General features: G+C 41.1%; 2 protein-coding genes across 3 annotated transcripts in view; one reads left to right on the forward strand and one right to left on the reverse strand.

The window, feature by feature from the left end:
* Window positions 1-5,555: 5,555 nt before the first annotated feature.
* Window positions 5,556-13,545, forward strand: rnf32 (ring finger protein 32; the record flags this gene model as incomplete). Its single annotated transcript, XM_083995280.1, has 7 exons — window positions 5,556-5,570; window positions 6,132-6,372; window positions 6,455-6,597; window positions 7,971-8,128; window positions 8,342-8,450; window positions 12,273-12,440; window positions 13,315-13,545. The coding sequence occupies 7 exons, from the start codon at window positions 5,556-5,558 to the stop codon at window positions 13,543-13,545; spliced, it is 1,065 nt and encodes a 354-aa protein (XP_083851406.1).
* Window positions 13,546-15,298: 1,753 nt separating this feature from the next.
* The window catches only part of lmbr1 (limb development membrane protein 1), a 32,655-nt gene continuing 28,440 nt past the window's right edge, over window positions 15,299-19,513 (reverse strand). For both annotated transcript variants that reach the window (XM_083995376.1, XM_083995377.1), the window contains 2 exons: window positions 17,632-17,793; window positions 15,299-17,098 (listed from right to left, as the gene is read on the reverse strand). In XM_083995376.1, coding sequence (XP_083851502.1) covers window positions 17,013-17,098; window positions 17,632-17,793 — 248 coding nt within the window. In that variant the 3' untranslated portion in view covers window positions 15,299-17,012. The remainder of the gene's footprint in view (window positions 17,099-17,631; window positions 17,794-19,513) is intronic.

The raw sequence follows: 19,513 nt of genomic DNA on the forward strand, positions 1-19,513 counted from the left end.
TTTGAATGACACCATTCACACAAAAACACTCTGCCTATCTCAACTCCACACATCATGCCATCACTGTATAGTATGTTCTATAAGATAAGAGCCCCAACTTAACCAGACGTTTCAAATAGTAGTCCTAAATATATACCTTGTTGCACACTGTATGTAACTGCATGCCTGTAGACACGTGAGTGTATACAGTATGTATGGATATGGATGTAAATGTACATGTGTTAGAACTTGAATACTGTGTTAATTAGTGACCGGATACTCCCTTTGCTATATCTGGATGTATTATGCCATCGTGGGAAATGTTGCAAATCAAGGTGTTTATGACATTTATTTATTCTTTATAATGGCAACACATTCTTCTATTTGTTTGGCAGCTGATATGTACTTTCTCAATATCACAGTGATTATGATGTATGTAAATGATCCAGTATAAAATGACACACTGACATAGGATCATGCACTTGTTAATCTATATGTCAGAAAAACAATTTTGCTTCTTTATGTACATGTCTTAAATGTACTGTAGTTTATATTTGAAATGATGAAGCTTTTTTTCAAAGATTTCATTCTTTGTTTATTTCTTCTGAAACATTCCCTCAGGCTTGTTATGGTGTTTCCAGCTGTGAGCACAATTAAGGGATCCGTCAAAGGCTACTTCAACAAATTTGGTAAGAATCCATTTACTGTAGAATCACTGTATAGTTGGAGACACAAATACCCTTTAACATGATGCTGAAAAATGATGCATGTGTGAAAACTGAAAAATAGAAAATGTAAATATACATGATAAGGCACCTTTTCGTTTTTACTGTCTTAAATTGTCTGTGTTGACGTGCTAAATATGGCTCTCCCCACCCCCTGTAGCCTAAATATGGACTCATCTGTCGTACTACATGTAAGGTAGGAGGAGGAGACAGCAGGGTCCTGTGCAGACGCGGAAAGTCCCCAATTATGTGGTAATTCTAGAGAGTGGTTGTGATATTTATTCTTATTGCCCAAAGAACTTGGCATTTATGAGACTCACCACAAACACATTCCCCACAGCACAGGCAAACTTGAGGCTGTGCACTCGTTCAATCAGATGAAAAAGCTGCTGCTACTGATTTATAGCGGAGTTTGGAGGGTAGTCTCCGGCAGCCCTGCTTATTTAATTCAGGTGCTCCTTTTAAAAAATGAAATAAGTTAATTGTGTTTACAGTGGCCTCTCTTTGAGAAGATTGATGGAATATGTTGACGAACACTGCTCCGTCTTTCCAGTCCAAGGACTTAACTTTTTAATGTGTCGATCTTAGAAATATAATAAAAATGTGTTTAATACTGCAGCACTGCTTGATCACCAAATGACATCAGACAAATCAGATGTCAAGTTTTCAAGCATCTTTTATTTATCAGAAATTCTGCCATACATTCTGCCTTTAACGCCCTATAAAGGTCAAGTGACTGCACTCTGTACTAAAAGGTATGATTTGACTCGACTGGATATGCATTGTAGGTAACCAGCATGGAGTCAAAATGTAAGGATGAAAGGGAATGTGTAGAAGTTGCCATGCCTCTCAGACACAGCGGGGGTGGCTGGATTTTCAGTGCTCATGCCTTCACAGGGCACAATTTATGGCCATTATGGAGGTCTATTTCCAGCTATAGTGATGGATTCTGCTCAATTATTGTCCATTACTGAGAAAGATGGCCGCACAACCATGCCAGAAATTATTGGTTCCCACTGCAGTGACATTACATTGAGATCATCACTGCATGTTCAGCTCAGCCAAAAGTAGCCTAAACTGAAATTCTCTTGTTATGTGAAGGATTATTGTAGTCATTCCTCACCCTTTTCTTGCTTGTGATCCCTTATTTTTACGGGCTCTCTAAAGCAAGACCCTGCTATAAAAGAATAATTATAAGGCTACGAAAACCAAACAAATTCTATTTTATAGAGATTATTATAAATAAAACAACTTACAAATATATTCATGGATAGTAGCTATATTCAGATTTTGCCAATAAACCTTGCCCATTATTACACACTGAACCTTTAATGGCTAATTTGCGTATTGAAATACAACCACTTAGGGTAAGGAGTTTGTTAAGCAGTTCATTTGTTAACTTATTATATGGTTTAAAAAAAAAAGAAGAAGAAAAAAGAGGCAGTTTCATAATAGCAGGCATCCTCTGTGTAGTGCAGTAGCTAGCTACTTAAGTTTGCGCTCCAGAAACCCCAGCCAAACTCATTCTCCAAGATAGCGTTTCCACATTATGGACAATACAGGATATATTTCTTGCTTGTCAAAGTATTTAAGCTAAGAGCCAAATAGGTTTAAAATAAAACACCAGTGTTAAATCACATTTTTCCTCACACTAGCTAGCGCCACGCTGTACAAGAACAGTATTTCTGACCTACAGTGTATTTTAAATGAAATATGGGTGAGGATGTTGTCTTTTTTTCCTTGGACAAGGCAGTTATTCTTTAGCATAGCATGTAGCAGTGTTGTTTGTATTAAAGGCATATTTTACAAAGCACCAAAACACTGTAGTCACAGGTCAACAGAGGACATGTTTTAAGCTAAGTCATGGAGCTCAATTAATTAGCTAGGTACTGGGAACCATGATGGGACTGGCAGTTTATAGCCATTGAAATTGATGGCTGTTGCCATGGGAAGCTTTGCTTTTGTCATTGTTTAAAAAATGATTATTTTTTCATTGTAAAACTGCCAACATTATTGTTATAAACTGCTAATTATCTAACAGTTTTCCCTCATGCGGGTGCTGACCCATGCACCACACTATATCCAATGAGTAAACCCTTTATGGCTGCCCACTTGTTTTCAATATGTCTGAAGTCAGGAGAAGAATTGGGAAATAGATGGCGAGTTTGTTTTATTCCTGGCATCGGGACACTGCAGTGGCTGTCGTCTGGCCAGGGCTCAGGCTGGCAGTCAGCACAAACTGAAGGTAATTGAGAGGGAGAAGTCCCAGCCAGTTGCACAGTAGGGCCACCACAGGCCTCTGAATGCCACCGTAGACCTGGACATTAATCAAAATGCCCGATCAATAACTTCTCAAGTGCTAATAAGCACTGGCACATTTCGTGATATGTGAGCCCCTTCATCATTTCAAATACCCGGAGATTTATAGGAAATCCATTGTTAGGTCCAAAGTATGAGGTAATGTAGCACTTAGTAAATGAAGTAAAACCAAAAGCCTGGGGTGATCTGTATTTCATTTACAAAGGACATGTCTAATCATTAGGAGCTCCATCTCTCTGAAAAGCAACCAAACGGCTGTAATGATGGCTGTGTTCTTTTATAGCTTACTTACTCAGCAATGACGCAGGAGATAACAGCAAATAGTAAAGACTTGCTGTCCTCTACTCCTGACTGGTTCGCTCCCAGATAGCCATGGGGGACTCCTATCCACCATGGAGTGATTAAAGTCATGTTAGGGAAGCATTATGGATCAGGTCATAAAATAATTTGATTTCTGTCCCCCTCCACTGTCTCCTATCAAAGTGATTGGTCTTCTGGTCATCTCACTGGCTGACATAATTGTTAATTAACCATTATGGGCTGCCCTCTCTCATCTATATCTCACGGCAATTACTCATTTGACAACAAAGCAATATATCACAGTGTATGATGTATGGACACAGACCTGTTTTATGAGTATGAACTGACTCGGTATCATGAAAGTGTTTTATTTACACAGGTATTGATTGGTGTCATGTTTTGTTTCACATGATATTTTCCACAGGTAAAGTCTTGGTAGCTCTGTCTCAGTACCACAGCATATGCATGAGGCTACTGAAGAATTTTCCTTTACAACCTGTTGTTGGTGTAAATCTTCAATGCAGTTCCTCAGCAAAGGTTTTCTTTTTTCTTTTTTTTTAACCTGTTGCTTAAGTCATCAGCTCTTTGCATGTCATGGTGAGTTTTCTTTTCAAAAATACCACAGATCAGGTAAAGAGGTCCAGGGGGAAGAAAGTTAAATAAAAAGCTCTTTAAAATGGTATTCATACAGAAAAAGACAAACAGTGTCCCTGTTGAAAATAAAAGCGCACACTGAAATCCATTCTGATGACAGTTGGAAGAATGCAGGCTTTATGGGGGACTTGAGCCCCATCTTTGCCATATCTTTTAAGCATGATTATTTACTTAAAACAACAAACCAAAGCCCCAAGTCTGGCATTGTGGACGACAGGCCTTTGATTGAGCTCTGAGCTTGAATTCTTAACTAATAAATTGTTCCACGCTTTTGTCTGGGGCATTAACAGCAGTGGTCTGCGTTTTTCTTGCCCTAATCTCAAGAATGCAGCAGCCTCTTGAGAAGCTCAGGGGTTTCCTCCTCTCCCAGAGCCAGGTCTTCACTTTGTTTTCTTAGAGGACTCCCTGGATTGACAGCCCTCACCGTTAGCCCTCTCCTCTGCCATCTGTTTTCACTGATTCTGACTGAGCACATCAAAGTCAATCAAGACTGCAAAGCATTTTAAAAGTCACACACCCCTGCACTGTGTGTGTGAAATAAAGCAAACTTTTCATCGGGCTCACAAGAAGAGACGGTTTGGACTGTGTGTTTGTGTGTGTATATGGTTTTCCATGTAAAGGTGACCTGTGAGGGATCCCTTAGCTCACAGCACAGGTATGAGCAGCTTAGCTTTGTTCAACGCCTGCTCTGACGACAGCTCGGTGAGTCACCTAGACACATAGACTAACCTCCTTTGGTCAGGTTCCAACTGTTCACTGACACCTTCCTGACAATAAAATAATCATTAGTGAGACTGAGACACAGCATGTAGTTTTCAAAGAGCAAAATTATCTTTGCATGGTGATAGAAGGGCATAGAAAACCTTGTAAATAGTAAAACTATCAGCAGTGTTGTGGGTTAATCCATGCATGAAATAGTGTAGAAGTTACAGTATAGGTAGGAGCTACAAGTATCTTTAACATCACAATTAAAAGCACTGATTATGCACAACAATGGACATATTCCTATTGTATGCCACATTATTTGATTATTGTTTCAAATGATTTGTCAGGTAAAGTGGTGTAAAAAACAATATTTCTCTCAAATCTAGTGATGTAACAATAAAGTAGGCTAACATAATCTGGAAGTACCTACTAGACTAAGGTAGAAAACATCTAAATTGCACCACAACATCTGGGAAAAAGTCATGGAGGAGGGATGGAGTATTGTTGTTGTACTCTCATTTCTTGTTTTCCTGTTGATTTCAATTATGAATACTGAGTTTTTGAGATTATTCTTTCATTTCTTGTTCTGTTAAAATGTATGTTTTTCACACTCCACCACCATTAAGGACACATCAAGTAAAAAAAATAAAAATAATTTTCCACCTTTGATAAATGCAATTACCCATTTACAGTGTTTCAGGATGCAAACTCACCACACAGTTCAATCACAGTGACTTTGGCTTAGAAACAATAACCAATCAGCTAAGCCAGAGTGCTTAGATCAGCCAATCAGAGGCAGCGATGAGGCTCCGCGATGTTGACGTAACGGGCAGGGAAAGGTTACCTGGTAACCACTCAAACACTGTCGAAAGGATGGCAATGCGGAAGGTTTGGACCTAAACTCCTCTACACGCCACTTTGTTATTTGTTCAGTAATGAAAATGTGCTAAAATATAAAAACTATATACGACGTATATCTTCCTATCGCTGTCTTCTTCTTAATCTTTAAACTCTTTCGGTGTTGTGTTGCAAAATTAAGTTTACGTCGTCTGTTTTTCACCTGCTAGTTTAATTAATTAGATAGCGAACACCTGGGTTAACTGAGCCCCACGCGGTCCAGTTCAATAATAACCAAAATATCGTTTTATTCAAGTGTAGAATGAAGTTAGACCCTTTTTTGGGAAACCAGAGGAAGATTATATCCAAGCTTTCTCTGACACAATGAATTGCAGCATTAGTGAATAATCTTGACTAATTATAGCATTTCCATTTGGCCATGCAGTAATTTACCCCTGAAGCTTTGTCCTGACAGCATGTTTCTAGAATATGAGGTTATTTTATCGCTGTTTACCTACCTTGTTCTGAGATAAATATCTACATTTGGTACATCGCCCATGTTATGAATTTGATTTAATTTTATATAAACACAGTGATGAATGTCTTTTACAGAGCTTGAAGTCCAAAGCAGGCAACAAGTTGGTGATGACCTCCGTTGCCTTTCAAGACCATATCAAACGGACTCTGTTGCTTCCAGATTTGTTATTATCACACTCATTACCATGCTGCAAAAGAAACACACCCAGAAATCCACAAGGGAGAGGAGAAGTGGAGGGGACGGGGTCACAGAGTCCGGATGGAGGAGATGAGACAGAATACATGCTTGATCCTGCTCCACCTCCTTTAACATTTGGTAGCACAACCTTTTAATCCGTCTTGCAGTTAAATACTTTCATCCATGACAATCCTACCACTATATTCCCTCTATGTTTTAGCTCAGAAACTGGGTTTGGTGGCTTCCCCAGCAGAGAGACTGACAGAGGATGAATGGATGCAGGTCAAAGCGAGGTCTATCCAACAGCAGGGTTCAGCTCAACCCTGTGCAATATGTAGGGAGGAGTTTCGCCTTCAACCTCAGGTATTCCTCCAACACAGTTGCTTCGGTTAATACTCAGTGAGAGCTATTTCTTTCTTTCTTTCTTTCTTTCTTTCTTTCTTTCTTTCTTTCTTTCTTTCTTTCTTTCTTTCTTTCTTTCTTTCTTTCTTTCTTTCTCTTAAACTTGTTTCCAATGTTCTGCGTCTGTCCTCAGGGAAACCTGTGTTTCCGCATACACACATGAGCACACAAACATACACACAAAGCCCCCTGCCTGCAGTTCCTGTATGTTCTAATCTGTGTAGACAACTGTACAAATTTACCCATACTGCCTTGGAACTCAAGTGTGACGTGATGATGTAGCAATCAGTGTGTAACTGTGAGGGTCATTCAGTCTTTTACACCTTTCCGATCCCCTTTTAAGATGCCAATCTCCTCAAGAATGTGGGACTAGAATAGGCGGCCTCACAAAGCACAGTTGCCATAGATGCACGTGTAAATATTAGTTTGACTCAGGGAAAAAAAAAAGTTAATTAGAGCCTGCTAACAAGGGAAAGTGACAAGAGGGAATCTTTGTTGATTTGGCATTTTCCTGGAAGCCTTCATATTGTAACAATGCCACTGTGCTACAGACTTGTTGTCGCATTCAAGCATTAATATGACAATGAAAAATGCTTACAACAGCAATGCTCTGAACCAGTTGTTTGAGCAGGAATCTGTGTTTCTCTAATCTGCTCATATAATTTTAATCCCAACAATAAATTGTCTCTACGAGGTTGAAGTTCCTCTGCTTTCTGTTGCATTTTTTATTGTATTTCTTTATTGTATGTCTGGCCTTAAACTGCAGCTTGTGCCCTTAAAATGTTACGAGAAATGAAATTTCTCCCTGGTCTAATGGCTTGTGGAGCTCTTGGAAATTGTACACTGCAGGGGGCCCTTTCACTGGTGATGGAGTGTGTTGGTCAGGCCAAAAACAATAGGAAATCAATATGCCTTTCCTCTGCCCTCTGGAGATCTGAGTAAACTGGTTTGTGTGCAGAGCCCCATAGCTGTGGCCGTCTCCTTTCAGACGATAAAAAAAGCCCCTCTCACAGGTAGGAGACTATAGTCCAGGTCCCAGCCGACCCACTGGGGGTCATGCTGACTCCCTCTATCCCCTTGGCAAATAACACTTAAAGGCAGATTCACATATGTGCATGAACACACACAGATTTAGCTTAAAGCTCACATACACACACCACATACTGTATATGATATACTGAATGAGAGCCTTTCTCAATACACATCCTCAACCTCAACCCATGCAATCTCAACTCTTGTGGGTAGTTTAGTCACTGCTTCTTGATTTACAGCAGGAGTGATTCTACTCGGTGTGTAATATAAAATAATTAACATCTATGTGTGTCCCTTTTCAGGTGTTGCTGTCTTGCTCGCACGTTTTCCACAGAGCATGTCTGCAGGCCTTTGAGAGGTTTTCTGGGAGGAAGTGCTGCCCCATGTGCAGGAGGGAGCAGTATGAAACACGGGTGATACACGATGCAGCTCACCTCTTCAGACACTGTTGTGCTACCAGGTGAATGCACGAAACAAGAAATGCAAAATCAAACATCAAAAATTTGTTTTAGTATCTTCAAATGAAGGTATCAACGCAGAACCTCAGACTAAGAATTTTACATCAAACTATCTCATCAAGTTATCTGTATAACACTGCAGCATTGTTTTATGTTGGCTGTAAGACTATCTAATTGTTGGTTCTTTGTTGTGGATGTGTTTTGTGTGTGCATAGAATTCAAGCATACTGGCGAGGCTATGTTGCTCGAAAGTGGTACAGACATGTGAGGAAAACAGTTTGCCCAAAAGACGAACGGCTGCAACGCAAATTCTTTGAGGCCAAGGTGAGTTTGGACTTCATCTCTGAAGTGATAGTGTCAGGATCTCAGAGATTCATCATGCTTCTTTTACCATGATGAACATGCACAAGGTCACATCGCCTTCCTCACGTCTCATTGTCCTCTTACATATCACTCTGACATTCTCTGACCGTTTAGCTGGTTGGATAAAGGCTGTGACGAACATCACATCTTGAGGGTTGAGACATGGGTCTCAGGGACTCGCTGACCCCCACTGCTAACCCCCACACACACAAACACACACCTTCACCTGCTCTCACCCTCTTGAGCTCCTTTGATGCTTTGTGAATCATACGCTGTTTGTTCACTAATGTGGAGAGAGTTTTGTGTTTTAGTCAAACAGTCTGGGAATTCTGGGGTCAACACAAAAAGCATGATGTCTCCTGCGCATGTTTGGGTCTGGTATTCCTTCATCGATCAGTGTGTGTAGCGCTGTGACTGAGTTAGACAAGAAAGGGTGAAGAGGTGAAGCTGGCCAGGGTGTTTGGATAACTGATGCAGGTTGTCATTTCAGGCTTTGTTCTCTCGTCCCATTTCAAAGCTACAAGTAACGCAACCACTGCACTCACTGGAGGGGATATTTAACTACGACGAGGAGAACTGAAATAGATGACGATCAAAGTCACATGACAGCTCATGATCTGGAAGTTTTTATCATAACTCGGCTTCTGCAAACGGAGTTCTGCATGCAGATGCAGCGCAGCTGCTCCGCAGCTGCTCTGCTCTCACCCGCGCTGCTGCAGCAGCTGGGAGCTGAACCAGGAAGCTCTCAGCCGACAGTCCCGCCCGGTCTTCACCTCGAGCAACACCGTGTCCTCCCCAAAGTCCTCCCGCGGTAAAATCTGATGGTCTCTGGGCCAAAGCAGACCGGCATCACCGACCCGTACCACAGCAGGACCGCGACCACCGGCGGGACCGGTATTCGCGAGCCGCGGTGGCCGACTGACCCTCACGCTCCGCGGCGAGAAGCTGTGACACGGCACGGTGCGTCTGTGTTATTGTTGTTTAGTGGCGCCCCCCCCGCCCCCGCTGGTGGTTTTGTGAATAGAACAACCATTGTTGTATATATTTATCTTATACGAGCCAGTGTCTGACCGATGGTCTTCAGAGCTGCCAGTGGAAGGGGTCTTTTGACTCTCAGGCTTGTGTTGTCTTCACGGTAGCTCCCAGGAAAAGGGAACATTGCCACCTAGTGAACCTCCCCCGGCTGAGGCCTTGGATGACCAAAGATGTCACTGATCATTTTTATCTTAATGAGATATCCGTTTTTCAAAGTTGCAGAGTCATTTCTTATATATATTCCTCCAATGGCACGACTTTGAAATAATCATAGCTCCAACACATGTTCTGTGTGTCCAGCAACTTCAAGAACAGGCATATTTATTTGTGTTTGGGGTGTTGTAATCATGCAGAGTGCTCCTGTGCTTCAAAGAGGCTGATAAAGCAAAAGTGACATATGCATGAGGGGCCACACTTATAATGTGTTGCAAGGGTCGAAGTGTCCTACCCATCCCCCTGTCAGTCTCTATCATCCTGCATATAAACCATGCCTTAACATGTCACATAAAGAAAGACACAGCATTTACTGAGCCAATTAACTCTGTTCTAACACATTAGGCCATGTCCAGGTCCACATGCTCGTGGATGGAGTCACAGGAGCTGTCAGACACTTTACATCCAAGTTGTGTGACTCAGTGGTCGTGGGTGGTCATGAGATTGTCTCATATCTTTTGTCACACCGAGGATGATCTTCAAGAGCTGTGAGCTGTGCAACACAGTGCTGAAAGGTCTGATTGACTTGATTTTCTAGGGGAAGACTTATTTGCTTAGCTGACTGTAATGCAAACAGGCGTGTTAGTGCTGGGCTGGAACCTGTGTGAGACGGAGAAACCCATTCTCTAAGCTTTCCTTGTGATAGCAAGAGGCAATAAAGCATCTTTGTACCATGTAGCCCCAGGTGTTCCCTGTGGAAAAAAAAAAAAAAACTCCAACGTATCAGGTCAGTTTCAGAACTCTTATCAGCTGATACCGATGCCCAGCTTTCAATTTTTACTCGCTTCGGAGGTCCGACCCTGAGTCAACACATTACGGGGGACACTACCGACATCTAGATGGATTGCCGTGAGATAACGCCTCTGCGCTCCACCTCCTCTTCCCCTTCTGTGTCCTCTTCTGTCCCCATCAACTGTGGAGCAAGGCAAAGTTCACCAGAGGCTGTACTGTTTGCCTTGACTGTCGAAAAGTCAGCCAGGCTCATAAAAGCCTCCATCCGAATGGTTAACAGTTGTTTAATTAGTGATAAAAGCCTGGCTGTAAAGCAATTCTCATGTCACTGTGGCAGGCTAAAGGATGGTGTGTGTGTTTGCGTGTTAGTGTGTGTGTGTGCATGTGCATGTGGGCGTGTGTGTCAGAAACAGAGAAAACAAGTTTATTTATGCAAACAGGTACCGAGGAAAATGCTACATATTACATTATCTTTCCCCGATGTATTATCACATTAATAGTGAACTGCAATTACAATTATTTAATTGTTCAATTCATTTTTCAAGCAAAATTTCCAAAGCAGTTTTTCACAGTTACGACATTTTATCGACAAAATGATTAATTCCAATAAATTATCAGTGGTTTAATCAATCAGTTGCAGCCATACGTTAATTTATAGTCTGTCATCACATTCACTTACTGAATGAGTAAAAACATTTCTATCGCAGGTACTGCTGACTTTGTTCGTTTCTCTAGAACTTTTAGTCACATTTCATGGCCTTCATCAGTGGTTAGAGTTTCCTCAGTTGCCATGGAGATGGTTAAGTTATATTTTGATTATTGTTGCTTACTCTGTATGCAGAAATGTGTGGTGTTTGGTCAATTGCAAAGTGCCTTTGAAACTTACAGTGTATAAATAGCCCTTTCATTTACTATTGAATATATTTTGGTGTAAGCAGTAATATGCATGTGCAGGCATTAATTGTTGCTTAGCAACAGCTATTGTAAATGGGAGAAGACAGATGAATTATGAGATGACAGACACTCAAAGGCATCTTCAACATGGTCAATGGGAGATTGAAATAGTTTTCATGCAGTCTGTACTTTGTCTACTATGGGATACAGAAGATTCACACTCTAAAATGAGCTGTAGAAAAACTGAGATCAAGTTCCTCAAAACAATCCCTTCTCATAAAATTTGACCATACAGCAGAAACAAAGTCACAAAAATGTTTAAAATATTTGGATTTATTATATTTCATTTATTCTGTCAACTGTCTAATCCTCTAAGTGCTTTTTCAGTCTGACAATTATTGCTGTAAAAAGTAGTAAAATCTGAATATCCATGTAAGACGTGTCTAGACTGCTAATGTGTAGAAGAGTGGCTGCCGACTGCATCGGTCCAGCAAAGTCGCAGTAAAATTATATAGACACTAATTAGAGGTTATTTCATCGGAAAGAAATTGGTAACTCCATAACACTTTATTTGGAGTGATTAGTAGTTAATTCATTAGTTTTCACTATGTACAAGACAGCGAGAGAACATGTTTATGTGAGCGTGCGTGAAACAGAAAAAGTGTCAGAGATATGTGTGTTTCCATGTTTCCCAGCACTGTCTTCCTTTTTTTACTGGTTTCCATTAATTCTCTATGTTAGTGGGAGACGTGACTGTATTGATCTGGCTGTTTAACAACTGCACCCTGTCAGCGTGCCTCAGCCATTACAATACACACACACAATTAGCCTTCGCTGAAAACACGACTCTATTGTGTATCTGAATGAAACATGCCTCCTTTGTGCCAATAAAATGGTTTTTCTAATTAGTTGCAGGAGTTGAATGACAGCTTTGTCCGATACTGTCACACTGACACGGAGGCTTTTCTGAGTGATATCGACCGCTCCCTGTCATCAAGCAGACGAGTGTTCCAGCAGCTGGAGAGAAAGAGCGTCTCTGAGCCACGGGAGAACGACTGGGACCGAATACAGAGCCAGGTCAGGAACCAGACACACTCCGCTGAACCAGAAGCCGTTTGTATCATTGAACATGGCCCTGTGAAAATATCTAATCCCAGTCTGATTCTTCTTCACCCTGCCTTGCCTTTTCCTTGACATGTTAACGCTTGCATGGGGGCGACAGCATCACAGCTGCTATATAGAAAGTACACGTCTCTCCTGAGGTTATCATTCACTTTACCAAATGAATGGCAGTGGGAAGGCAAATAATCCTCTGTGTTTACAAAAAACACGAGCCAGTCTGATAATGCACGGCAGGCTTTTCATCGCCTGGACTGCCGCGGAGGAACTGAAAAGACATTAAGATTTGCTGTTCCATAAGGCTCCATTGTTGGCTTTCATAGCAGCCAGTGCCATTTTCCACTGAGGGGGTGGGGTGTGTGCAAAGAAGATGTCTTTTTTTTTTTTTTCTGGTGTGAAAAGGGTGACTACAAGGCAGGAGTGGCTCAGCCTTGACATGGAGTATCAAACAGTGAATGTGCTTTCAACACATACCTTGCACCTTTTTTCACGGGTGCAAACTCTATAAAGCAGAGTGCAGCTCGATATGAAACATTTAACAACAGGGCATGTTGGCCCCCAAACACAGGTAGCTGTCTTTGGTTAATCACTGGTGAAGCTGTGCGTGTGTTGCTTTGTTTTTATAAGGATCACTGGTAAACGTGTTATCACCTCCTGTTGGATCAAACCTGTCAGCTGCCAACAGATTTGCTTCAGAGTCCTTTGAAGTTAGGTGGTCTTTTATTACTACCTGATAGTTGTATTTAATGGAAATGGGGATGGGAGTTGTAAAAATGTACTGAAGGTAGTTAAAAAACCTTGTTGTTGTTGTTGTTGTTTCAAACTCTGAAAGGTAATCCAGAGAGGTGTCTGGGACTGCCCCATCTGCCTGACTGCACTGTGCAGCCTGAACCCTCCAGCAGACACCAGCAGATCCAACCATCAGCAGCACAGACGAACCGTGCTCCTCTCCTGTTCTCACCTCTTCCACCTGCTCTGTTTGGAAGCCTTTGAGGCCTTTACTGCAGACAGCAGACCCTCGTGCCCCTTGTGCAGATCTGTCTACCACAAAAAACCTCTCTAGACCAGGTACAGATTTCATTTATATTATGTCATCATGTAGGATCTACAAGCCCAGCTACCCATGTGCTTGGAATAAAAAAAATATTGCATTTTTAGGAAAGAATTTGGTAGGGGGAAATACTAGTAGTATTAGATTAAACTGGATCTGTGAGACAATTAGCTTAGCTTAGCATTAAGATGGAAAGCAAGGGAAAACAACTAGTTTGGCTCTCTCCAAGTAAAAGCAACTCTGTTTTAAAGCTTCACATTAGGAACTGCAAAAATGAAAAATATGTGCTTTTACTGGGTGTTGTGTAAATATTTCCTCTAACTCAGCAGCTTGGTGCAGCGACTCTCTCCACCATAGACTCAGGAAAGGTCACTGTGGTCAGGCATTGTTGCTAAACAATAGTTAAATCATGCAACTCCCCATAAACCCACAAGCTGTCATTTTTACGCTCTGTATGGAGTAAACAAGTGAGATATAATTTTTTGTGAATTTTAGTGCTGCTGATGGTCTTATTTGTTTAAACTCTGGACAGCACAAAGCTAGTTGCTCCCCCTGCTTCCAGACTTAATGCTAGGCTAAATGAAAGTCATATAGCTCTGTGCCAAGTGCAAAACAAGGAAATGGTGATGTCCTTCTTATCTAAGTCTCAGCAAGAGCACTTTCCCAAAATTTTTAAATATTAATTTATGACATTTATTACCACAGCCTATATCATAAAATGATACATGAAAAGATATTGAAGCATTTTCTACTTTTATTTGCAAACACAAAAAACATCAAAAATAACAACATAAATTTAGCAAACTGAGAAATTGTAAAAAATACATTCACAAGACATGTACCAAAAATTACATGCAGAGACCGACTGACATACAGACAGAAAAATAAAAGCTGCTTCACTTACAGTACAGGCCAAGTCTCAACTTTTGAACCCCCACACACACACACACACAACACAGATGTACCAAGAAGGCAACCAGAAAAGCTCGCTTGAATAGAAAACGGACCAGTCAGCTCTCACCTCAGAAGGTACTGTTAGGAGCATGATTGTGGTGTGTTACTGGGGGTGTGATGCCTCCCTGCCAGAGTCCAGCGTTACCACAGCCTGCAGCTGAGTGGATGGAAGCACAACTATAATGGAGTTTGTTTTTTTTAAGTCCATTGAGCTGTTTTAGTGATTGTAGCTCAGCCAGATCAAGTAATACAACCCTTCCATTCATATATATCCTTTTTGCTTTACCAAATCACCTTGTGCCATCTTGATTTTTCACAGTATCTAATGATCAGCAGGCTCCTAATGTCAATAAAACAGCTGAGCATAGCAATGTGAGCATGAGATAGCATTCAACATACTAGAAAACTACCAACGTTTCTGCTAGTAAAGAATTTGGGTAACCTGGACTCTTACACTGATGTCTTTCAGATCAGAAACAAGGTCCTGCTTTAGGTTTAGGATGGTATGAGCTGTTCAGGTTCAGTTCGATGACTATGAGTCGTTTGAGAATTGCAAATCTTTTCTTAGATCCAGTCTTTGTAATATAGCAACAACCAATGGTAGACAGCTTTGATGTAAAACATTCCCTGTCCTGAGAAACAAAAGTTTGAATGCATATATAAATAAAAATACTTACTTCCTTTTTTTGTCATCATGTCATATTAGTCACCATAAAAACACATGACATCTATAACATCATAAAAACATAATTTCAGTCTGATCCTAGCAAGTGCTCAAGTTTAATGGGTAATGACCGAGTCTGTGACAACATTCATGGCAAAAAAAAAGTTTATATCTAGCTGGCTTTAGACTAAAAACTCAGCAGAGTACAGGGGGTCACAGTGGAACTGTCAAGAGACAAAAAATGTACATGAACACTTATGAACATGTACAGAGACGGACTACACAGAACAAGAAACAACCTTAACATTAAGCCTGTGAGATACTTGTCGTATAAGGCATTTAAGGTGGTTCTGGAGACGAAGAACATCACAGTTCAAAGGATTATGCAGCAATACGACGACATGTAAATGGGGCCTGAGTCACCAAGTCTTGCTACCATCTGCACTCATTTTTCACTCATGCACTCTGTATGTGAAGACTGTTACAGGTTTGCCTTTGATTTAGGTGTTTATTAAAAAAAATATATGTCCAAACAACAAAATACAGATTGCTTAGTGAGTCAGCCCCTCAGCGGGCTCACTGAGAGCCCAGTATTTACATAATGCAATAGAGGTATGAAACACACTATAATATGTACATGTAAAAACAACATTTGCAAAAAATGACAAATCTGATGAATCTTTCTGTGCCCTCTGAATTTAAAATAATTTTTTGGGGGATCAGCAAAAAAATATGACAACATTTTCTTACTATGTGCATAATAAAATGTTAGGAAATATAACCACAGGCTCAGCTCCAAATGCACTAAAGCATCTTGCTCACTGGGAGTGAAGTGGATAAAAATCCCATATAGCTTCTCATTTGTAGATTAGCTCAAGTCAAATCTAGAGCACCTAAAAAAAAGTTCTTACCCTACTTCGTACAAACTAATGACATCATCAATAAAGTTAAAGCGCACTTGAGTAAAGCCAAAAAAAGGAGAGAAAAAAAAGACAAATGACAGCATGAGTGCTAAAATCTGAGGCCCATCAGTAACTACAGTGCCAATGCATACAATGTGAACTGTATTGATTCTGTGCAGTTTCATGTACTGGCTGTGATGTATGTGAATAAGTGACTTCTCTCATGCTTCACAAAGCACTTTTGTTGTTTTCTTATTGTGATAAATTAAAAATGACACTGTCGCCTTATCATGCCTGAACCAGTTTACACAGCAATCAGCGACCAACTATTAAAGACCATAAACTGCAAGTGCTCACTGACATCGATTACCATGGACATACTGACATTAGAAAATGAGTCTAACGGAACTGTGGAGGCTTATTTACTATGCTGAACACAGCGGAAGAGCAGAGTGATGGAAAAAGAACCCACTGCCTTTTAGTTAGATGTAAGACTTAAAATAAGACAGAAGGTGCATTGTTTCACCTGCCGTACCCTCTTGCTTTTGTCTAGTGCAGCTTGAGGAGGTTGTAGAAGAATACCAAGTAGCAATGCTAGGGGGGGGAAGTGTCCTGAAGCAAGAGATGGGTGGTTTAAAGTCACAGTCGCAGTTGAGGTCAACATCAAGGTCACTGCAGTGATGCCAGTCTATTTCACTCCTCAGTCGCATCCCTGGCTCTGTCCCAGCTTCCATCCGAGACGCAGAGGATGGAATGTCACGAAGCTAAATTGCTCTCAGCCTCCATTTGCAGCATCCGTCAGACACTGCCTGGGTTTATTAAGTTCCTTCCAATCCCTTTCACCTTTCAGCAGTCAGGCAGTACTGTTGAAATCTCCCTTTGGCTATGCTAAGGTGTGTGTGTGTATGTGTGTGTCTGTGTGTGTCTGTGTGTGCATGTGTGTTGATCTGTCGTCCCTTTCACAGAGTTTTCTGATGCCCGTTGGCCGAGAGCTTCCCAGATTCAGGGTCTGTGGGGCTGTTTGACAGTTGCAATTTATCCAGACCTGGGCAGGAGGAGATAAGGGAGAGAAATCTCATTAAAAAGCCTCAGACTTTCACTTAGACAGAAGTATTGATGTGCTTTTTTCCCCCTCAGTCCTTCTGTCTGACATTTTCTAACCCTATCCCACCCTATGTATCAAACATCCAGGCCCTGTCACCACAAGCCTTTGAGACTAGCCCCATCCTCTGTCACATGTCAGTCCCGCAGCATATTGGATCTTGCTGCAATTTCTTCCATTTTGTCACTTCAGGTTGTGCTGTCTGAGAGAAAAAAAACACTATCTCCCTCCAAAGCCACAGCATAGGTTTCTGCTGGCGGTGTTTCAGACCCAAACCTTTGTGGATTCCAAATTAGGATGAAATTGAGTAGTCAAAGTCTTCTTCTGAATAAGATTCCTCTTTCTAATCTACACAACTTCCACCATATCAGTGGGAATATTCTTTGTTAAACATTGCTTTGATAATGTAGTATAACAGAAGATGATGAGAAGCCTCAGGACACATAAATAACAAAAAGATAAACAGATAAATTTACCTAAAGCCTTTAGGAGCTCCTCCCGTACTGCTGAGGTGAATTTTCTCACCAGACAAAGTGTTGTCACGACAGCAAACAGCATGTTGTATGAAAGGACAATGTAAAGGTTCCCAAGCCAATTAAATCTCCCAAAGTCTCCCAAGAGATCAAACCTGGTGATACCTGTGAAGAGAGTGACACAATAAGTGACAGGGTGGACAGCAAATCAACAGGTCACTACTGATACAGAACTGTGACAATGCAGTAACTAGCTCAGTATGACCTGACATGACTCTTTCTTAAAAAAAAAAAAAAAAAGGTGTGATGGCTGATTATTATTCCCCTGGGGTCTAAATTATAACAAATTCCAGACAAAACACAAAACCCCAAGAAAATGCAAGAAGGGAAGTTCCTGCATGACAAAGTGTGTATTGTATTCTTGAGCAAAATTCTCCTCTGCAAAAGTGAGTAATACTAAACATAGGTTGGTAGGCTTTTTGTTACTGATTTTAAGGATACTTATTTTGCTTTTTGGGTATAAAACCCATGTAAATCGTGTACATTTTTCTATTTGTGATCCCATACGGCCAAATTGAGAGATCCACCCCTAAGTCTTCCACAAAATCAAACTCAATTGTGGACAATTCACCTGAGGCAGCCACAAAGTCAAACTATGGACATACACAATCTTGTGTCTGTGATTTTTTGAAAGATTTTCCCCAAGATTGTATAGGTTACTCTCTCAATGTCCAGTATGTTTAACATCAAGCTTTTTCTTTCTAGACTTTAAAAATAAATATGCTGACAAATTCCAGATTTTATTGAAAGAAACAAATCTATTCTTTCTCAAACAAACACTGCAAAGTTGTGTGCTCATCTCCATCCCTTGACTGTGTCTTAGTTAGCTGTGCTGTATTGTAAGGGCTGTTCCCTCTGAGAGAAGACAGAATGGGTGACTAAGTATAGCAGCAAAGGTGCAGGTGGACATCTCTCTCCCAGGACTTTCAGACAGAGATAAAGGAGCTGTTTCTGCTGTAGACTCCTCTTAGCTCCACACTGCTACACCGATTCCAAACCATCTGTCACAGCTGCTCACATGCTGCTGGAAAGCCACCAGCGCCCCATTGTTTCCCTGCTTATCCACTTAGTCCTGCCAATCCACGTTTCTGCGCCCCACCACAAGATGAGCTAGCTGCACCGTCCAATAACAACCGTATTGTAGGGAGATAATTAAGCTGTTGTGTGCAATTATATTCAATGCTTCTAGTGGTACTCTTGGTCTTGATGTTAATTTTACATCCAACATTGACCGAGGAAATGGATGCATCAATATGTTAAATCCATGCATGCACCGCAGTCACCCCCCCCCCCCCTCAGTCCTCAGTGTGTAGAAATCATATTGGGATGTGTGAGACTGAAGAGACCCTGGTCTCTGGACATTCTACTGCTCCTGTAACATCTTCACAACCTCTGTCGTCAATTAGATTGGCCAATCGATTTGGTGTCTTGAGAGATGTATTTACAGCCGCAGTAAGCAGTTTGCAAGCATCAAGGACCTTTAACAAAATTGCCTGTGAAGAGACAGGGAGAGAGATGATGGAGACCCGAGTCGATACAGCTTGCCACTGTGGTCTGGCTAAATTCATTTCTAATGCCAGAGGTTTTGATCTCGGTTTGGTAATTTGTGAAAATCTAATTGGGGGTAAAAAGATTATTGGCATTTGAAATGTCAGGATACAGTGGCAGAGATGGAGACATTGGCATGCAACTGGTTGTGCATTCAGGATGAACTTTTTTCGTCCCTGTATGTGATCATCTTTGCTGAACAGTTTTTAAGAAAAGGAGGCTCCTTTAATGTCATACACACCGAAGACAAATCTACAAGATGTTGATCTTGGTGGTT

This window comes from Trachurus trachurus (assembly GCF_905171665.1).
Source record: "Trachurus trachurus genome assembly, chromosome: 20".
NCBI classification, from domain to species: domain Eukaryota; kingdom Metazoa; phylum Chordata; class Actinopteri; order Carangiformes; family Carangidae; genus Trachurus; species Trachurus trachurus.